The sequence below is a fragment of the Chelon labrosus genome (genome assembly GCF_963514085.1).
Source record: "Chelon labrosus genome assembly, chromosome: 16".
NCBI lineage: Eukaryota > Metazoa > Chordata > Actinopteri > Mugiliformes > Mugilidae > Chelon > Chelon labrosus.
Window position 1 is genome coordinate 15483847 of NC_140349.1, and position 21803 is coordinate 15505649.

A 21803-nucleotide genomic window follows, 5' to 3' on the forward strand; every position below is an offset into this window, starting at 1 on the left:
TCAACTCTGTAAACTAGTATTTCAGCATACATTAGACTGGTACATCAGGGAACTTTAGTTTTCCACATGTCGACACATACTTAATATGTAAAATAACATCAGAAAATAAGAAAAAACATAACACTGTATGAAGTTAATACACACCCATCAGCCATAACATTAAAACCACTGACAGGAGAAGTAAATAACATTGATCATCTTGTGGCGATACAATGTTCTGCTGGGAAACTTTTGGACCTGGCATTCATGTGGATGTTACTTAGACATGTACCACCCACCTAGACCAGACCAGACACCCCCACCCCATAGCAATGACACTCCTTGATGGCAGCAGCCGTCCCCAGCAGGATGCAGCCTGACACAGGCACACACACAAAAATAGTTGGCTTCCAAATTCAGTAGATCCCAAACTGATCAAGTGTCTGTGGGATGATCCACAGAGGCCCCTCCCCTCAACCCGTAGGGCATAGGGCCCAAAGGCCCCCACTAACAACATTCTGTTCCCAGACACCACAGGACAACCCTCAGAGGGTCCATGTCCATTCTCTGATGAGTCACAACTGTTTTGGAGGCACAAGGTAGACCTACACAATATTAGAAAGGTGGTCATTATGTTATGTCTGCGTATGCCCATAGCATAACAAGTCTGCAGCATGAACTTGGTGCAGTAAGCCCAACTCAGTGGGATATCTATTTTTTTTAACCCAATTTGCTCTGCAAATGGTATGCTAGCTAGTAATAGCATGTGCTTTGACAAGCTTGCTATGCTTAAGCCTATCCATGACTATAGTCAATCCCCAGGCCCAAACAATAAACCAAAACTACAAAGAAGCTATACTTTATATAGCACAGGTTACAGGAATTTTTGTACAGTTATTAGCTACCTGAAAAGTAGGTTAGCATGCATCCCTTGCGCTTGCTCTTCTAGTCTTTCAGTATATGCTGTTGAAGCTTAGCATCTTACGTGATAATATTAAATTACTGAATATAAATCTGGTTTGTCTTTGTATCGCTATAATTAAGCTTGGAGTAATATAAGCGACTCGTTTCACACTTCACAAATGAGCGTCACAGCTGCCAGCGCACCTTAGTGAAGGAAAAACCTCTCATTAGTGGCCTCTTCTCTGCTCTCTTATCAATAATTTCATCCCAGACTCATGGGAAATCAGGATTTACTTTTGGTGCACCTGGCTACACTGCAACAACTCTTCAGGAAAGTGTCATTAATTTCAACCGGTATGTAGTACACAAGATTAGCCCCAAAAAAGGACCGAAGCGCAGATGGACGAAACTGGGGACTTGCTGTTGAACATATTGGAACTATATAGTTTGCAGGAGTTTATGGGAACAACGGCAGAGCAGAAAGAATAGCGAATATCGCACTTACAGCTAAAGCTTTGAATCAGTCCTAATGCTTTTCACTGGTGAATTCAAACAGTAGAAACTGAAGAAGATGGTCAGGTGTGCATTAAAAACATGAAAAAATAAATAACAGTCTAGGTGTAATTGAATATGTTTTCCTTTAAATCAAAGTTCCCTTAATTATGAATAGTTTTGATGGAATAGCTCAAGGTGTTGCAGATGAGATGAATAGTGCAACAAGTGAGCAGCGATGGAGGCAGATAGCTGTGCAGTCGCACCATGTGTGTCGCAAACACATCTGTGCCACTGTGTTTTTCCATTTATTCCTCGCCCTTATTGCTTCTTTAATGGCATTTTCCACTGCAAACTGCAAACTGGAGACAAAATTGCCCATTGCAGCTCCCAGGACAGAGAGCAGCCCTCATTTACCCCACACCATTTTGTGGAACTACCAAAATGTGCCTGCAAATAATTCCAGAATATCAGTAGCTGTCTCCAAGAAGTTTGATTTGCAATTTCCGTGCTGTTTGCCTTTCTGGCAGACTGACAGTGACATGTCGACACAATGGCTTTCATAACAGTGTGTTCCCTTCTCTCCGCAGACTGCTATGGACCAGCTGCACATGCACTTCACCCAGGCCATCCACAACACCGTGTTCCAGGTGGTGCTGGGATACGTTGAGCTGTGTGCCGGCAACGCAGACACAAAGTTCCAGAAGATGCAATATAAGGACTTGTGCACGGTAAGGAGACGATCGTTGCGTTTACTCCTCTTGATATTCACCGGTTCTGTCAGTTGCTTTTTGCTCGAAAACATTCAGTCCACTTCAGTTGGTTAGATGAAGACCTACGTACTTTTAGTGAGAATATAGAGATAGACTATGTGTGAGAGACACACATAGTCTCGCACATATTTCCAGCCCATATTGTTTTTGTTTTCTTCTATGCACAGAAATAATGCCTCATTTCATGACATTGGATTCTTCAGATTTTCCCTAATGGGCTAAAATAAAGTAGGAGAAAGGAGCATGGAAAGAGTTATTGAGAGAAAGGAATGTAGTTATTACTCCAGTGAGAAACAGTGTATCGTGGCCCCTCACTATCGGCTCATTCACCTCACTTCTCTGTCTTTTTCTTTCCCCCCCCAAATCGAAATAAATCTCATATACATGCCCAGCAAGCCATGACCTGGTCAATTCATCATGAACTTGCAGGGAGGGAGCTGTCCTCCCCTCGGGGGCCTTTGTTACACTACGACCTACAGTGTGAATGCATAGGTAAAGCCATAGGTAAAGGTTATTCCAGTCTCGTTCTGGGCACAGCGTGTTTCTTTAGAGTCTCTCCCAATATGTCAACTGTGTGTTCCTCCCTGACCCTTGGTGTTTGGATGCAAAGCGTTTTCCAAGGGCATTGCGTGCCGTGCCCTTGTTTACAATGGCCTGTTTTTTCCCTCTTACCTTTGTACTAACTCTCTTAGCCATCTCTCCTTATCTCTTCCTATTCCCTTCATTAAGCAACCCCAGACAACGTTCTGGTAGATCCAGTTGGACTACATTTGAACTGTTTTCTTATTCCATTTCTTACATACTAATGCCGTGTTGCATGTGAAATATTTTATACTTAAGAAAACAAAGAACACACCACCGTAAGCTCGAGTAACCAATCTGTCCATGCATTTTATTCCCTTTTTTTTTTTCTTGTGGACCTAACTGCTGTTAGGATTATTGGAATCTGTGCCATGGATCAGAGTTACAGCGCGCACGAGACTGTACTCTATTTACAGACACATCCTAATGTTTACTTGCGTTTGATAAATTTGCTGTCAGCGCGGCGCGTCGCCTGGATGCTTCCACTCGTATCACAGACACAGACACGTTTACCGCACACTGTGCAATCACCAGTGTAAGATGGCGAGGATGTGCTTTTACAGCCTCGGCCGTGCGGCCTTGATTGATAGGGCTGCACACGGACACTGAAACGAAGAGGTACGTGAACACACGTGAGCAGTTCGTCTGCGTCACTGGCAGCATTTTCATTTTTCTGTCTTTTCCTGGGATGATCAAGTGTTTTGCTTGCTTTGAACTAAAGAATTATCTTATCTTACATCTGCCTTTAAAATGTCAAAAGGAGAACTTACTGAGGTATCCATGCACACTGGGCCAAGGTGGTTTTGAAGAGGTACTTAAAAAATCTCGGCGAGGACTTGAAACCTCGTCTTTTCTGAGATTACAGTTCGGAGTACCCGTCTGTGCCCTTCCCCGTTTCATATTTTATAGAGGCACTCACTGACTTTTATCCAAGGTCTCCAACTGGTATAAAAATCCACCTGTGACAAGACATGACTGAAATCAACAGACTAGCCTGCATACATGCTGCACTTTCGTCCAACTTTAAAGTAAAAGCAAAGTCAATATAAAAATGCATACATAGACTGAGAATGGTTTGAAAGAAGTCCTGCAACGTTCACTGTGGGAGCGGAGCTGGATCAGTCTGTTGGAGAATGAGCTCCGCTGTCCCTCTATTGTCTGGTGTAGTGGATGAGATGGACTGTCCATGATGGAGAGAGGTTTGTCCAGTGTCCTCCTGTCCCTCACTGAGACAAACGTCTCCAACTCACTCCCAATCAAATGACCAGCCTTTCGGAACAAGTTGTCGATCCTACTTATGTCTTTTTTGCTCAGTCATGAGTCAGGACTAAACCAGTTCACCTTGAGTGTTAGCTTCATTATTTAACACAAACCAGAAAATTCTGTCTGTGAAATGGTGGCCCTATATTAACAGAATGAATTCATTTCTGGTTTATTTGACAGAGTTTCGTGGCGTAATCTTAAATACATAGTAGTCTACTGTGGAGATAGTTGATAGATCCCTGCTCCCTACCTGAAATCAACCTGCCCCCGTCCGCATCTCTTACTACACCTGTGACCGAGATCTTCTACCCAGCAAGCAGAAAGCTGCCTACCCATCAGAAAGTTGGAGGGCGCCTGCTTCAACCCACAAAGCAAAATCATATCGAACTGACGGGAGACAGCGTGCAGGTCGATAGAAAACCGACCACACAATAGTAACGAAAGTTCGTATTTATTTATTTTTTTTCCCCGGCTGCCCATGTCGCCCATACCTAGATCTGCTTCTGAGGGGGAGAAAAAGTTCTTCTTCCGTTACATTTCCAACAGATTAAATACGCCACAGCAGACAAAAAAAATCACACTTTGCACACGGCAAAAGATTGATTAAGTATGCTTGTAAACAGCTAAATGATTTCAGTCAGGTTGAAGAAACCTTATCCATGTAAACAGTTTCTCATCTTTATACAGATACCATTGATTTGCTATTGAGCAGGGCAGAACTGTATCAGTAGGAAACTTGGTGTTTGTGGAGAGGCGCAAACTTCTCTGTTCCCCTGATAAATAAAGGTTAAGAAAATGTTACAGTCGCATCACACCCCCTGAACCTGCCTCTTAGTTATACGCCTTAAAAATTCAAGGGGATTGGGAGCACTCAGAAAGGTCACTTCTGATCGTGAAACGGCCTTATTAATTTTTCATCAACATCTCATCATTATTGGATAGCCTCACTCCTTATCAATTCCCTGGTCTGTCTGACTTTTCTCCCGATGCAAATAAGAAAGTTCACTCCCAAAATTAACGGAGGCTCTTATAGGAGGGACAGCTTGGGATATCCAACATGTACAGTTTTATTGTTGGCTGTAATGAACCTTGTGTAAAATCTGCTTTACATTTTTGTATGCTTGTGTTGTGAAAAGCAATGAGATCTACTGATGATACAGAAAATCCATATCAATCCCACGCCTTGCTTTTTAAAAAAAAAAACGACCCTTAGAGCCACTGTATATCTGAACCACCGTCCATTTCATAGAGCTGTGAAATCGGTCCCGTGCAGTTTGATGTTCTTCTCATCTGTCACAGTAGTGCACATGCAGTACGTCTAAAGGACTGCAAATGTTTATGAAGCGTTTGTATGCGTTTTCTAGCGGAAGTGTTTGTTAGATAGATTGTTTTTGATCCTCAGGCCGGGGTGCTCACTTTATGAGATAATTTTCGCAGCAGTCTCTCGGGTGTTTTGTGTACGAGTCTGTTGTTTGAAGAGTAACAATGCTGCGGGGTCTTAGTCGTTGCTTTTGACAGGCTTTTGTGTAGTATGAACACTACTTTCCTGCATGCAAAGTGTTTGCGTTGATACACCCAAAGCTCCTTTGCAATAGATAAGTGACGAAAATGAAAATAAGTCACCCAAGACTTACACACACACACAAAACGACAAAACTGTCACAGATATTGTTAGAAATGTAAGCTCTCCATCATCAAGTCAGTCCGCAACTTATTCCGGTGGTAAGACGCACTTAACTGGGCAACTGTCCTGTGTGTCTTGTGTTTTTTTATCTCTGAACTCAACTGCAGGTGTTAGATACTAAGATTAAATAGATTAGATTAGATTAGATTCAACTTTATTGTCATTACACATGTACAGGTACAGAGCAACGAAATGCAGTTTAGCATCTAACCAGAAGTGCAATAGGCAGTAAGTGCACGTGGCATAAATAGTATGGTATATAAGTAGTATGGTACAGGTTGTTTTTTACAGCATATGGACTCTATTTACAGATCAAAACCTATGTGCAGGTGAGACCATATATACTAAGACCAGGATAACAAGGTCTTAGAAATGAGGACCTACATTCGCTGATGCAATGAATTGTATCACACTGGTGTGATCAGAGGTAACTTTCAATCGGATTTAAACAAGTGGTATAACCCATTAATAATCCATTCAATAAGATAATTGGAAACTTGGTTAGATTATTCATGAGTATGAAAGTTTGAATATGAAATATTCACTCAGAGGTGTGTTTTACAGAGGTATATTTCAATTTTTCCATTTTATTAACTCCACATTTGGTGTAGTTAATTGAAAGGTATTTTCATGAAGTGAACAAATCTCATTTTTTATACTTCTTCTCCAAATTAAACTGGACGTAAATTATCCTAACTCAAACTTGTTAAACGAATCCATTGGAAAACCAACCCAGATGTGTTAAGTTTAAAATGTGTCACCCTCTCATTCATGGTCATTCAAGTCGTGAGTGCATAAGAAAAAGAAACTAAACAGTCTACCTCTGTAAAACACACCTCTGAGTCTTTGGATTGCTCACTATCCTATTTTTCTTTATCTCACGCAGGTTAATTTGTTTATTTGTTCCTCTTTGAAAGGAAGGAAGTGCTAGGACGTGCTGCCGTGGCTAAATCAGGGCTGTCTGCATTCTCTTGGAAGTCTTGTAAAATTTGTGGCGCTTTCTTTCATGCATACTCCTCTTTACGCCCACTTGCACAGTTGAAGAAAAAAAAAAAAAAAAATGCACTCAGCGCTTTGTCTTCTCGAAACCTCCCTGACACAGCTTGGCATATGTTATGCGCATAATAATGGGTCTGAAATGTCTTCAGAAAATCAAATGAGTGCTCTAAAATAAATTCCCGGCTCGCCTCCTCCGAGCTCCTGTCACTGTATTTGCGTGAAAAGGACGTGTCCAGCGAGGTTGATGGTCGGTTTCAGCAACACTGTATTTATTGTTCTCCTAACTGCACTTGCGATGAGTAAACCGGCATCTCTCTGTTCTAGCCTTCAACTCATTGAAGTCACACACACACACAAACAGGACAGCAGTTGTGCGTAGGTGTATCAGAGGTTACTTCTTCTCATTAAGCCCCATCGAAGATCGTAACCCACACACTCTAACACCCCTCACCCCGGTTGCTTGGCAACATGCTGCCGTGTTACGGTTGACTGGTGGAGGACAAGGAATGTCAGTGTAAGACAGGTTTTGTTAGAAATGGCTCATTAGCTTACCTGTCTGACCGCCGCTGCTCTGACCGGTTTGTAATTTCAGTGATTATCTGTATTTGTTTATGTCAGATTGGCTTCGAAGCGTTCGCGCGCCCTCATCTTCTCCGTTCATGCGAACTCTAAGTATAATAAATGAATCTTAATAATAGTCCCAGGGGTAATATATTCATTTATGATTGAAGGCCTGTTAGTTTGTGCCATATGAAAATGTAGGGAGAATGAGAGGGGGAATGACATGCAGTGAAGGTCTGGCCAACCCTGGCTCATACTGGAGAATCTGCTGCTCAGTGCTGTAGACTCCCTTACCTTTTGGAAAGTAGCCCAGTACCTGTATTTGACAGTTTATTGCAATAGAATCCTCTCCAAATCTGAAATGGATCTAACAGCTTATGGACGTGATTCACATTGTTAATGAAGGCGTGAGCTTGCTGATTTACTCCCACAATCCTGTCACACTATGACCTTGTTTACACTTGGTTTTAAAATGTGGATTTCCAGCGCACAGCTCTAAGTACAAGTGTAAACAACCACCAAGGTGCATTGTGGTCTGATCACTCAAACCGCTTGCTAAGGTCGTCTGGGAAACGCAAATACTTCCTGATTCAGCCCGGGAGAGAACATATCGGGAAAAGCAGTATTCACAGCAGGATACGCTGGTTGTTTTGGTGACAATGTGTCAGTGCTCATCCCTGTATATTAGCTTTTGAGAAATTTTTGTTTCCTGAGGTAGCCTATGTGAAACAAATCACTTCTAATTTATGGAAATAATAACTTAGACATGTCCCTTTGATCCTCCAGTAATCAACCTGAACACAAGTAGTCAGTTGGACACCTTGGAGACACATGATTGACAGCGGCTGACTGACGATGTGTCTTCGATGTTCACTTGTGTGGACAGTCTGTGTTGGACCTGTAGCAATGAAGCCAATGGAATCATGGCAACGGCACCGACTGCAACTTCTGGAAACCCTTAAAATCCTTGAAGCTTTACTGCGCTGACTTATAAATATAAACTGATAAGACAACCTTAAATATGTCCATGAGGGTTTAATACTGGTTAGTCTTTGCTGCAATTGCCACATTAATGTGATTTATGAATAACTATTCTCCAATTCCAAAATTACATCACTTACATAATGCCAATTTTCTATTAAAGACAGATCTCTGCTCTTAAAAAATATATTATTAAGCTCCATGTTGAACCAACACAGGAGCCATTTCCTGTGTTGGCGAATCCCTGGTTGGTATTTTGCAGTTTGGTTTGTGGTGTCCAAGGCTCATAGTGTCCTAAAACAGTCTAAAATGTTTTAAGTGATGGAACGTTTTTCGCAGTCTCTGTAACTTTGGACTCGCCGTGCTTTTCTGAGAAAATTCCTCCTCTTGTATAATCGCTTAATTCATCTATTTAACGCTGCAGACAGATTGCTGTGGTCATCATGTTGTGCAGAGTTGATGTTTTGCTGTTAAAATGGTAATTAGCCATTGAGTTGCCATGGTTTGTGGTTACAAACTCACAGTAAGTAACAGTGATTAATGTTCGTTCCAGCACAGGTATTAAGTTTCTGACGTTTGAGTACAAAACAGAAAGACAAACTCAAGGGGAAGGTTTATTATTTTGGTAATTGCCTGCCATCACTGTAGGTTTTGCGGGGCATGATGTATTAATGTGCAACAATGAAATGTGTAAGAAAGCACCAACTTACCTTGAGTATGATGAAATTTAATACAACACAGCATAAAAATACCTGACTCTTCCCCCTTTTCATTCATCACTGTTGAGGAGTAGTGATTGCATTTCTTAAGAATTGCTTTTGAGTTAAGAACATTTTGCTCCTACATCACCATCCTCCAACACCAATGCTGCCTTGGGTTGCTGCTAATAACATCTATTGCGATGGTGGCCAGTACATGAAAGTTGGCTGTTGAAGGCTTACGGTCATGAATCTGCTTCAGATGTTTGCAATGAAATGTTTTGAGTGATTATCCTCGCAAGTGGTTGTTTGTCACTCGGGGTTTCTGGGACATGTCAGATGAGAAAGCCTGACAGTGTGGAGCTTCACTCGTGTTCGCGCAGTTGGGGTCTGTTTGGTTCGGCACTGTTTTCTCTCTCTGCAACCATTAGTGTGTTAGACTTGCGGCGTGTAATTGCAATGCTTTTGTGGAATGCAGCGGGGGTCTACAAACACTTATTCATTACTGTGGCTTAAACAAAGTAAAGTGTGGCTGCTGTTGACAGTGCTGTTTCATCTGGTAGTGATTAATATGTCCCCGAGCATGCTGACAGGACGCTGCTGGATGATTCTAGAGCCTTGAACTGTCTGAGCTGCTGCTGCTGTGGCTACTTGGCCATATTTGAATATAACGGTTGTATTTTTCGAGGCTCTCTTTGTCTTAAAAGCGTAATTCCTTTACATTCAGCCAATACTTAATACTGTCTGATAATGTGTAGAAATAATAAAGTTTTCTGAAAGCAATAACTCACTCCAAGCCTTAGGCACATTAACTTTTTATCAAAGCTGATATATTATTTTCTGACGCACAGACAGTGACTGATTATGCACCTGCACAGATGTAGTATATTTGTATAAACATCGATCAGGCATAACATTATGGCCACCTTCCTAATATTGTGTAGGTATCCTTTGTGTCTCCAAATCAGTTGTGACTCATCAGAGAATGAAGGACATTTGCCTTCTGAGGGTGTCCTGTGGTGTCTGGCAACACAATGTTGTAAGTGGGGGCCTTTGGATCCTATGGGTTGAGGGGAGGGGCCTCTGTGAATCATCCCACAGATACGTGATCAGTTTGGAAGGCCAGGTCAACACCTTGTGCTGTTTTTCACGTTTTTTGGGTTGTTCCTAAACCATTTTTGTGTGTGTGCCTTTGTCAGGCTGCATCCTGCTTTGGATGGCTGCTGCCATCAAGGCATGTCATTGCTATGGGGTGGGGGTGCCTGGTCTGGTCTAGGTGGGTGGTACATGTCTAAGTAACATCCACACAGGTCCCAAAGTTTCCCAGCAGAACATTGAGTTGTCACAAGATGGTCACTGTTAGTTACTTCTCCTGTCAGTGGTTTTAATGTTGTGGCTGATTGGTGTATGTGCTGTATATGAACTTGACACACATGCTGTTACCACATTAACCACACAGTGCATTATGGATCCGTTTGCTTTCTTTGCAAATAATATACAGACTCATTTCACTGTAATAGATTTATAATAATAGGAACTCTTCAGTCGGTTCTGAACTCCTCAACAAAGTTGATCAAATAGAACAGTTCTCGTATTAATTAGCTCTCACAAAAGATGAAAGAGTTTCTTGTGACACAGAAAATAGACGTTTTCCAACAGTGTCCTTGAATTATTAGTACACTTAGTCTTAATTAGATGCAAGTTAGAGGAAAGCTGATGAGCTCTTTTTTTTTTTTCCCCCATCAGTCTCTTGCTGAATCCTGCGGTTTATTTTAAAGTAGCTGAGCACTGCATTTTATAACTCTGAAATGATCCTTCTCCTTTAGTAGACACAATACTGGTTGAAGATGTAAACTTCAAGCTACCTTTAAGAACTTATAAGGCAAAGACCTTCAGTAACCTTATTTTTCTTATCTCTGTCCCGGCAGCATATCACCCTCGACAGCTACATTCCCTGCCTGACAGACCTGTGTAAGGCATTGTGGGAGGTGATGCTGAGCTACCATCGCACTATGCAGTGGCACGAGGAACGCGACAAACAGGAGACCTCACCCACTCCAGGTAGGAGTTTTTACCAGTTTAATCCACTGACCGTATATAAAGATGGATCAGCCCTCCGTGACGTCACCCATAGATTTCCTGAATTCTGAAGCTCAGTTTAGCGGCTCCGGTCGTTGCCATCTTGGCTGCCTCGGAGTTCGCCAAACTGCAGAGTAATGCGTGGGCAAGTGACGTCAAGGCAGACAAGCTGGCAACCTGTGACTTTATTTATCCTTTACTTTAAGCGTTAATTGAAGTTAAACATGTGATTTATATACAAATTCAACCAAAACCAGTTCTCAAGAATAAGGACACTAGCTGTAGAGCAAAACTTTTTTATTATACCAGCCTCTGAGTTTACTTCCGTCGTAAAGTTGGACATTTTAACATGGAGCTCTTTGGGATTTGGTTCGCATTTTCAGCCAACCCCTAGTGGCCATTACAGGAACTGCATATATTAGTTTTTTGCGTAAGCTACATTTCTCAGCGTCGGAGGTTGCAGCTCAATTTAATCCAGTTTTCAGAATTTATTTATGTTCAGCAACACTACCGCTGCCTTTCTGACTAAAGGTACACACATCCCTGTAGAAGCATTTACAGACTGAGAAATAACAGAAATAATGTCTCGCATGTTCCAGATCACATAGAAGAAAAACTCAAATGATACTTGAACAACAGTCACACCTGCAAACGTTCTCTCCCTTTATTTCAATTTCATTTTCTAAATCTCTGTTTGTCACATGGACTCATAAAACAGTGAACCTCCTCCACATACCTTAATCTCTAAAATAGCAACTCTGAATCAGTTTACAAAGACCCACCGCCTGCTCTTTTCTGTTTGATTGACACATATGGAAGAAGGGTTTTCAGCTTTATAGCTTACAGAAAGGAACGACTGAGCCCTGCTGTGTGAAAAGACGAGCGAGTCCTGAATGTGTGGCGATGCTTTATTGCCGCGTACTCTACAGTACAGTGGTACTGAAGTGGCGTATATATTTTTTTCGCATTTTCAACGTTCCCTTTTTAACGTAGAGGTCGCAGAAAGACCCAGCAGAATAATCTCTTTTGATGGCATTGTCTCGCGCTCCTCTTTTACGGCAATACAAATTGCACTATAATTTAACAGTTTTATATAGTAGCTGTGGGGTGCAATAAATCTGAATATTAATTTTACGACATTACCATATTTAAACAAGGGTGAGAGTCTGTGCTAATTACATGAACATAAATTATATGTAAATATGATTTAATTTACATTGTGTTATTAAATTGGCCCAGAAGTGGGATTTGAAGGATAAATACATGCAGAGGTGGTGGACCATGGATGATGCATTATTTTTTTTTCCATATGGAAATGTGTCATGGATGACTTTGAGTTTGCTCCGTGTCCGTGCTAATACGAGTGGGACCTTCTAGTGTAGCTGTAACAGTTAATGATGACGCTCTTCTGAGATACCTTGACACAAACAGACAACCAACGCACATTTTCCCCACAACACTAATTTCACACCAGATGTTTTCGGCCATGCAGTGTTATCTTCATCCAACAAATGCCATGAAATAAATATATTTTGTGACAATAACAGCTTAAAGTACCGACTCCCCACTTGAAAACTATTGTTGTGGCACTCACAAGATGACTGTACAGCACGTATCCAAAGTCAACCAGAAAACATCAGCCTAGAGAAGCTCTGTTTTCAAGGCAATACATGATTTGTGGGTTAGCTGTAAGCCCCACTAGCAGTTGAATTTCTTACCAGTGTAATAAAAGAAAATTACCAGTTTGGGTAATAGCATTTTTCACCTCATCACTGATTATGTCATTTGCTTTGCCATAGATTTCGTCAGGTACTAGAAGCAAATTGCGACCTGTCACATTACCTTGTCCCTTGTCCCTGTGTATTGAAAGGTTTCCATTTCCCATTTACTGGACAGATTTGATTAGGTGAATGGATGAAGGCACATAGGATGTCCTGGATTTCTGGTGACATGTGAAGTTCTTGGGACTCTTCATTTAGATGACACCGTCCTCAGAGGGGAAAGGACACGTACCATATTCCCTTTAATGAGACACATCTATCATCTCACTATTTGATTGTCTGTCACCTCTGTCCTCCGTGTAAAGGTGTCCCCAACCCTGACTTTGTCCTGGTTATCACCTTTCTCTCTTTGTACTTATATATGCGTGTGTGTGTGTGTGGGGCTATTCAGAGTAGTGCTTTACCTCATTTGCCGAAGAGTGTTTTTGCAATGACAGCGACCTCCACCTCACACTGGAGACCATCAGTGGTGTCGGCTCCGCTGAAGATCACTCCGTTCCCCCCCTCGGTCTGACTCAAAGCCTCTCCTCTCTCCTTGTTGAGAAAGCAAAAAGAGCTCTACTTGATATATTGTGTCGGTCAGTGTAATCTTTCTGTAATTAATCTCGCCACTTGATGAGAGGAAAGCTTGTTTCAAGAAGGAACGAGGGCCAGGGTCGTCTCCCTACCTGACAAAATGGATTTGCTGCCGGAGCGCACGCCCCGTCATGTCTGATCAGCGGTGACGGCCTTCGGGCAGAGTGATGGCCCCGAGCACGGGAGAGCATTATGAGTGTGTGAAAGTAAATAACCAGTTAGTGCATTACGTAACGTGTCCATACAGAGCATGGAGCGTACAGGGTAATGTTGAACTGTATGTGGGCCGTCTGCTTTGTTATGGGTGAGAATTGGCCTTCACACCACATTAATGTTCATATAAACTGAACTGGAGATCCAGGCTGTGTGAAATAACCTATATATTGCAGTGCATATTGCAATTATCAGTATTTTTTCCTCTCCTCTCTGAGGCACCAATGTAATCTGACTTATTTCTCAATATTTCCAACCTTCCTATATATCCTGTATATGCAGTAATTTGATTATTTGCAAGCCCTTCAAACGCTTCTCCTTTAAAGGGATTTCAGGTGGGAGGGGTTGGCTGCTGTATATGCCCCACATACATGCACACATGCACCATGTTAATGTACGAATAGCAATACACACTTTAAATGCTCAGGCTGCACCACATCAGCACTGAATGAATTTATTACAAATGCAGTGTGATAGAATGTAATCCGTTGAAATTAAATGGGATTTATAAACCATGTGGTGCAATGCCACAAGACAAATTGCCCAACTGTGTGAGGAGTTAGTTGCCAAGCTAATTTCTCTCTCCTTTTTACAATTTGAATTTAAATTCCTTGGCGTCTTGGCAACCATCGCTCTGTGCAGGAGTGGACAATACGGCTAACTGCGAATCAGAAATGGGTTTTTTTTATTTACCATATTTAATATGCCAAGAACAAGAACAACATCTGCATTATTTGTTGAAAAAAATAACTTAAATGTTAACCAATATATAAAGATGGAGGAATATGAACATCCACGATGAAAACATTACAACAAACTGGTTGCTTTTGGATTTTGGTTCTCTCAGAAAGTTTTCCAATATGCTCTCCTTCGCTTTTATTTTTCATATAGCCATGCACCACTTCAAGCGAACATTCCTCTATAATAAAGTGACAGTGCTGAGCAGAATAATAATAATACAGTGTTGTGCATGAACGCGTTCAATGAACGTTTTTGTGAACTGTGAACTGAACTGATAATTTTTCCAAACATAAGCGCAGATGTGAGTTTCGCTCAATCTGGAGGGAAATAACAACGTTCACCCGTTCAGGAAAAAAAAGAAAAAACGATTTATGGAATACAGCGTGGCTGGTGTAGCTGAAAGAGAAGCCGCTACCGGCACCGCAGACACAAACGATCAACACAAACAGTTGAGTTATTTCCTACTATATACAGTCAATGGTTATTTAACAAAGCAGCACAGATCCTGGCGGAAAAAATATGACGGGCTGGGGATGGATGGGCAGGTCAGTCAGAGATTCTGTTGAACAAGAATAGATCGGGGGGGGGAAAACAAATGGAAAAAAATGAACGTGAACTGTTCATTTTGTCTATGAACATAGTTTAAAATTAAAAAATGTGAGCTATGAACTTGAACTAGTTCACTTTTACCTGTGCGAACTGAACTTTGAACTAGTTCTTGTTTAGTGTGAACTTGCACAACACTGTAATATTATAAGAACAACAGCATCGCCTACCATCTTCTTCAGTATTATGAACAGTCAGGCTCATGTCAGCCTGCGTTGCTCTGCAGGTCGGTTGCATAAACATGACAATGCTACCTCCACAGAATATTCGCAGCTCGATGGCTCATACTTGCAACACACTTTCCAACAACTTTCTTCTTTTCCGATATGAAATGCCATCACATCATTTCTTTCCTTCGATCCTTTAACTTGTCATACAGGGTGACGCTGGAAAATGTGGCAGCCAAATTTGCCTTTTAGTTGGTGTTTTTGGAGCTGGGTCGGGAGCAATGATCAGAATCACGTAGACACACATGTCTCCCATTCACTGCAGTCTTTTGTTATAGTTGCTACCACAGGTTTGTTGTGCTGCCACTTTTAGTTTTAATAAACTCTTCAGAAACTTTACACAGCACAGCGGCCTGTTCCGTGTACAAGGACATAGCAAAACTTAACCATGTCCATGTGAGTGAAGTAACATGACTATTTGATGTTATTTCGTCGACTTCAGCAGCTGCCGTTGCTAAAGCTTGTGGTGGAGCTCAGAGAAAACATCTAAACTTATCAAAATCAGTGGCGGACCGTGCATTTTCCACCTAGGCCTTCAATGAAATCCAACCTTATTCAAAACACCTCTTAATACGATCATTATGACGCCACTGCTATAGACACATATATGCAATAAAACAGGACTTTGCATCGTTGACGGGTATCTCATATAGTGAGATGAATGCCATTACTAAAGCAAGAAACTCACTTTGAACAATTCAAAAATTCTCCTCTCACCCACAGCTCCGCCGCAGCAACACATACGTCAAATCCAGCAGAAGCATCAATATCCACCCAATAAAATGTCAAAAATATACCCAAAATATTTAAATGTAATTCATGTTGCTCACCAGAACTTAAGAAACAATTTCTCCTCTGAGCCTGTTAACCAGTTGTAACGCTCATAGTCGCTGGGTCAGGCTAGCTAGCTCCAGGACTGGGCGGCCTCTCCTCACAATATCCAGCTTTTCCTGGAAAGTCCGCCTTGAAAATGGCTTTCTGTGAAGATCTCCAACCAGATCGATAGCCTCTCCTCCTTCCTCCATCGTGGGTTAAAAAAAAAATAGCTCTCAAAACGTTAACGGGGACGATTTGCTTGTGCAGCTCGCAACAGATGAACATGAACGGCTAGCTTGGCTTAAACGGAGTGACTCTCTGACCCTCCAGTCAGAGGACGCAAAAACACAGACGTTACCGTAGGCCACAGAGAAAGCCTAAGAATACGAATTTGAAATGTGATTGGCTAAAGGAATAGCGTCATTACAATGTATTTCCAGCTTCAGCCGTCTGCAGTTTTAATTGTGAAGACCCAGGCAGATTTCTTTGACTCAACGCAACACGTGATGGCTGAAGTATAATAGGATAAAAGCTCTAATGCAAAGTTACATTGCAGGAAGCACCGCAGCTGAGTTTAGACCAGCAGACCAGAGAAGGCTCTGCTGACGGCCCACCACTGTCAAAAATATTCCAATTTTGTCATACACTAAAACCACACGTCACCAATTTTCTCCTGTTAAACTTTTTCCCATCTATGCAGAGTAATGTACACCCTGCTGCTATGGGTCATAAACTGAAACCAGTGGGGTTCCCCTGTGAGCATTTGTCCTCTGAGTTACCAAAAACTTTCTTACACGTGCTGTCTCCAGAGGTCAAACACTGGTTACCACCTGCGGACCGGCGAAGTGTGGCCTCCCCTATAATTTCATTTTCCCCCTCCTCTAATAACGGTTATTAAGGCTTTCTGAGCAGTTCACCTGGGGAGGCCATCCACACTCTCCCCAGGTCAACAGCAGGGGAACTCAATGACCTGAGGACAGAACATGGTCAATAAATGGGAGTATATGTGCTTTAAAAAAACTGGTTGAAAAGGAATGAATTGGTACGTAACGCATCAGATGGACATTTGACACCTTTGTTGCATGAGTATAAATTGTGATGTGATCAAAAACATAACTGATCCATTGCTTTTGACGGTATTTCTAGTATTTTTAGTAAATGTTGCACTATTAAATGTTTCAAATGGTTTCTGCTCTTCATTCTTTTTCCTTCAACACAGACGTACTCTTTCTGGAACACACCCATTGATCTCAGTTTTGTGTCATCAATTAATCATCCACCGTCTCTGCTCTCTCACCTTAGCCAGAGCTCTTCCCTTTCACAGTCTCAGTTACACTTTGTCTCCTACCAATTTTTTTTTTATCTCCCCCCCCCCCCCCGTCCCTGTGCTCATTAAATTAAACCCAGATACGTCAAGTTGCCGTGTCACGATGTCTCCCAGCCAAGCGCTGTGTGCTTTTGTCTTTTAGCAAATGACGCAATTGTTTTTAACAGCCCTGTCCCTATTAATAACTCAAATTACAAGCGGTGATATTGGGGTCCCAAGGACGGTGTCTGGAATCAACCAGTAAGGGCATTCATTGAAATTCCCAGACATGTTTCACACTCACAAAAAACATTACTTTCCTATCCATTTCTGGGTGCAATCAGTTGTTGTGAGGATAAGATAATGACTGTTAGGTGCAGAAATATTCTTCCCGACCCAAAATTAAATTTGGTCTGCTGGTTAGGAATGTGGTTTCTCCTTGTCCACCAAATAATCTTACTGGTCTGGTGCCCAGAGAGACCATTATCTATTTTTGTTTTTTCTTCTTTGAGGTCAGTCCTATTAAAACAAAAACAAACCAGGTGATTTAAATCATGATGCTGTTCGTTACACAAGATTCATGGTCCGATGCGCTCAAATGATTTCTAACAGTGTTTCCTAAAACTGTCCGGTTATCAGATTGGTTTTGGGTTTTTTTTTTAAACAAAAAAAGGATAAGGATCGCTAAATAAAAGTTCTTTTACGAGTTGACTTGTATTGATGATTTAATCTCTGAGTTAGCAGAGGTTTTTTATATATAAGTGAAGAACGGCTGCTCTTTCAGTTTTTTAATGCCTTTATCTCGACATAAGTTAATTATTTTGTTATCTCAAGGTAACAAAAGGATGTTTTGTTAGGCAAAGTAGTATGAAGTGCAACAAAAACCATAAGGGAAAGTAGTTGTGGTGGTTGAATCGGTTACACATTGGACTACTGCCCAGGAGACCAGAATAATATCTCATGTGAAACTATAACAGAGTGCTAACTTGACTTGTAAATTGCAGTTTTTTGTCGCAGTTTGGTTTAGAAAAAGATCAACGTTTGGGTTCAAACAAACCATTTCAACATTATCCACCTGTTACATTGCTAGAAGGTCTTTCTGTCAGAAAACCCTCAAGACAAACTATTACATTCACATCAGTGCTCGCTATTTAACGAAAAGACAGGAGTTTCAGGGTTTCAAATGTTTAGTTGTGGATCATTCCCAAAAGGCATGACAGAAAATGAACTAGATGCTCATTATCGTGTTCTCCATCATCATCCCATACGAAAACTCAAGATTAAATGAAAAATCCTAATCATGATTAGGCAGGTTTTGTCATCTTCTGCTGTTTCTTCTTATGAATGTATGTACGGTGTCCTTGAGTGCCAAGAAAGGCGCCTTTAAATAAAATGCATTATTATTATTATCTTGAGATAACGGCACACTCACAAAAAAAGGATTGCATGCACAGATGTTCTACATTTCTGTAGTTTATAAGAAAAAAAATCCTTTTCTTCTAGTGTTCAGCTAATGTACTTGAAGCATTGTCTAATTAGTTTGATTCATCCTAGTGCTTTTTGTCGACTTTTTGTAACTGAAATACCCACATAAACTCCATGGATGCTTTGCTTAGATAGATTCAATATTGCCTGTGTGCACCATATTTCTTATATCTTTAGGTTTTCTGGACCCTTTTTTCCACTCAGCAATGCCCTAACTGTCCAATCACAACATCATGATTCAGCTGCCTCTGCCACTGTCTTTTTTCTTTTCTTGTCATTATATTTATATAATTAGATTCATGCAGCCAGTGGGTGTAATAAAATTTATGTCTGTGCTTTATTTATTTATTTTTTAATGGATGTGCTTTTTGCTCCATTGTGTCATTATGAAAACACCCAGAGAGTCCCAGGTCAAGAAGGAATCTCAGATTGGTCTGATTTGGCCTAATTCTTTTCGTATGCTGTTTAAAGTTTTTTGTTGTTTTTTTTTTTTTTCTGAGAATTTCACGTGTAAAGTTTTTTTTTTTAAACAGGACATATTTATCCTCTTATTGAGCTGGAAAATCCCTCACTCAGCAAATTCAATTCACAGATGCTCTGTTTTGACTACAGCTTGGAAAGTTTTGAGTAAAGTTGAGTTAAATCCAGAGTTTGTATATTTAAGGCTTTAGGTCTTTCAGACATCTCAAGGCCTCAGAATAAGAAAAACACCACCCTCTATTCATGCTTGTCTCCTTTTTTTGCCTGAGTGATGTGGTGGAGTTTTTGGAAATAGTTAAAAAGACTTTTTTAGAATTAAAACACTTATTTACTCTTTTTTAATTTATTTTTATTCAAGTTCACATTAAAAATGCAAATATTATACAAATATATGTTGTATTCACATACTCTCTCAGATAAAGAAGCGATCTATCTCTCTCACTCTCTCGATCTATCTAAATGAGAATGCAGCCCCACTAGTGGAAAATAAAGAATGATGAAGATGTTCAGACTCTCTAGTTTGATATCTCAATTAAAGTATTTCTTGTTCTATAAACTGTCGCAAAAATGTGAGAAATATGTACATGTGCTTCATAAAAACTGAAAAGAGCAGTGGTCCAAGAACGGAACCGAGAGGCACTCCACATGGTTTTGTAACCACGTGCTTGTTGCATATCAGTGACTCTGAATCTGATCCTCCAACCATTTTAACACAGTGTCTCTAGAACCATATCTAGATAAATTTTGCAAATTATACAGATTAACAATCTCAAAATTGTATGTATGTTTTGTCAGTATTAAGTCAATGCCTGCACGTATCTCCCCTGTAATGCAATCGGAAAGTGTTGTACTTAGTTTTGCAAGCGAGTGAATATAATGAGCAATAATGAGTGAGAAACTATAAAGATAAATGTAAACCAGGGATAATCCATGACCAATCCAGTCCTCCCTGTGCATTCCAATAATGGTATTTCATGTGGGATTTACAGCCACCTGCTTATAGCTTTACTGCTGCTGGTTTTCCTTACATCCCTTTCAAACAGGGAGAGCAGCTTGCACATGCCATATTTGTCATATGTTCACACTCAAAGGCTGTTAAAAGTTGACAGAGCATCCTAAAACAGATGAGGCAGCCTAAAATTTTTAATTAAAATGTCATGTTGGTTGATTAGCTGTGACCCAGCCACACTGGCGACCTCTGTGACACGACATCCCCGTCACCCCCAGGTAGTCTATCTCTCTCATTGCTGAAACAGTTGTCTGTTTTTCAGTCTTCCGTGCAGTCCAATAATGGAATTTCGTGTGGGATTGACAGCCACCTGCTTGTTGACACACAGCCTTACTACTGCCGGTTTACCTTAACATCCCATTCAAACAGAGAGAACAGCTTTAGATTGATTGAAGCAATTTTCAGCTAGAGGGAAGTATTGCTGCTGCTTTCACACTGTGTCTCAGCACCCACAGGGTAGTCTATCTGATCTGTGAGAAAAAGGAAAACGCACGCACACATAAACAGCAGACAGGGAGCTGATGATAGGTGAGGAACCAGTGCCCGTTCTCTGACAGAGAACAGGACTTCGACACCTTATTTAACCGTCATTCAGCTTTGTCCTGTTGGGTTTTGGGCTGCCGTCAGATTGCCTACATCATATTAGAACACATCTGAGGAATGATTCATCCATTATCAAAGGATTATTTTACATTAACCATAACAATCTTCTACTTTTGAAATGTATATGAACTCTAATCCAGTCTGCCTCATTGTCTTGATGTACACTGAAATTCATTTATTTGAATCAGAAATAATTGCCAAGCATGAGGTAAATGAAACTTTTTTTTAATCACGTGGGTGGCTTTTTTGATAGATGATGCTGCTGCAGCAGGGCCTGATGAGCTGGTGGTGGACCGCAGCTATGTCAAGAAGAAGCTGGAGCACGGACTGACGCGGATCTGGCAGGTTCGTAAAGAAGCATTTGCCGCCCTGACGTTTTCTGGAGCGGATTTCTGCTCCTCCCAGAGTCGCTCAATCACAAGTCCTCACCCCACAAATCACCCTATGCCTCTCATCTCTCTCCTTCAGGATGTCCAGCTGAAAGTGAAGGCCTACATCCTGGGGACGGATATGTCTAACTTCAAATACGACGATTTCATAGTGGTGCTGGATGTCATCAGCAGGTATGCCTCAGGACCAGCACAGCCGCCTCATCTTCGTTTCCACTAATTGGTATCACTGTCCCCTCTTCTTCTCTCTCTTTTTTTTTTTGTTCTTTCTGTCAGGTTGATCTATTGCGCTTTCCCCTGCAGTGCACAGAAAAACGGAATCTATAATTCTGTTATATCCGAACTCATTGAAACAACACATAATTGATTTAGATTATAATAACAAGTTTAATTTGCTTTAATGGACCCCAAATAGCATTACACACACTTGACTGCATTTCTTAAGCTGTGGTGCGACTTTATGTTGCTCATTTCTTTGTTACTTTGTTTGGCAGTGTAACCTGTACGCCGCTGTAACAAGTTAATGTTTTTCTTTTTTTGCAGGATAGTAAATTCAGTCAAAAATCTTACTTTAGAA

The 21803-nt window shown here is 41.0% G+C and overlaps 1 protein-coding gene across 3 annotated transcripts in view; it reads left to right on the plus strand.

Moving 5' to 3' along the window:
* The window catches only part of vps50 (VPS50 subunit of EARP/GARPII complex), a 115465-nt gene that overhangs the window by 39762 nt on the left and 53900 nt on the right, over positions 1-21803 (plus strand). For all 3 annotated transcript variants that reach the window (XM_084563463.1, XM_084563464.1, XM_084563465.1), the window contains exons 12-15: positions 1965-2105; positions 10844-10976; positions 21091-21182; positions 21306-21400. In XM_084563463.1, the coding sequence (XP_084419589.1) occupies positions 1965-2105; positions 10844-10976; positions 21091-21182; positions 21306-21400 (461 nt within the window). The remainder of the gene's footprint in view (positions 1-1964; positions 2106-10843; positions 10977-21090; positions 21183-21305; positions 21401-21803) is intronic.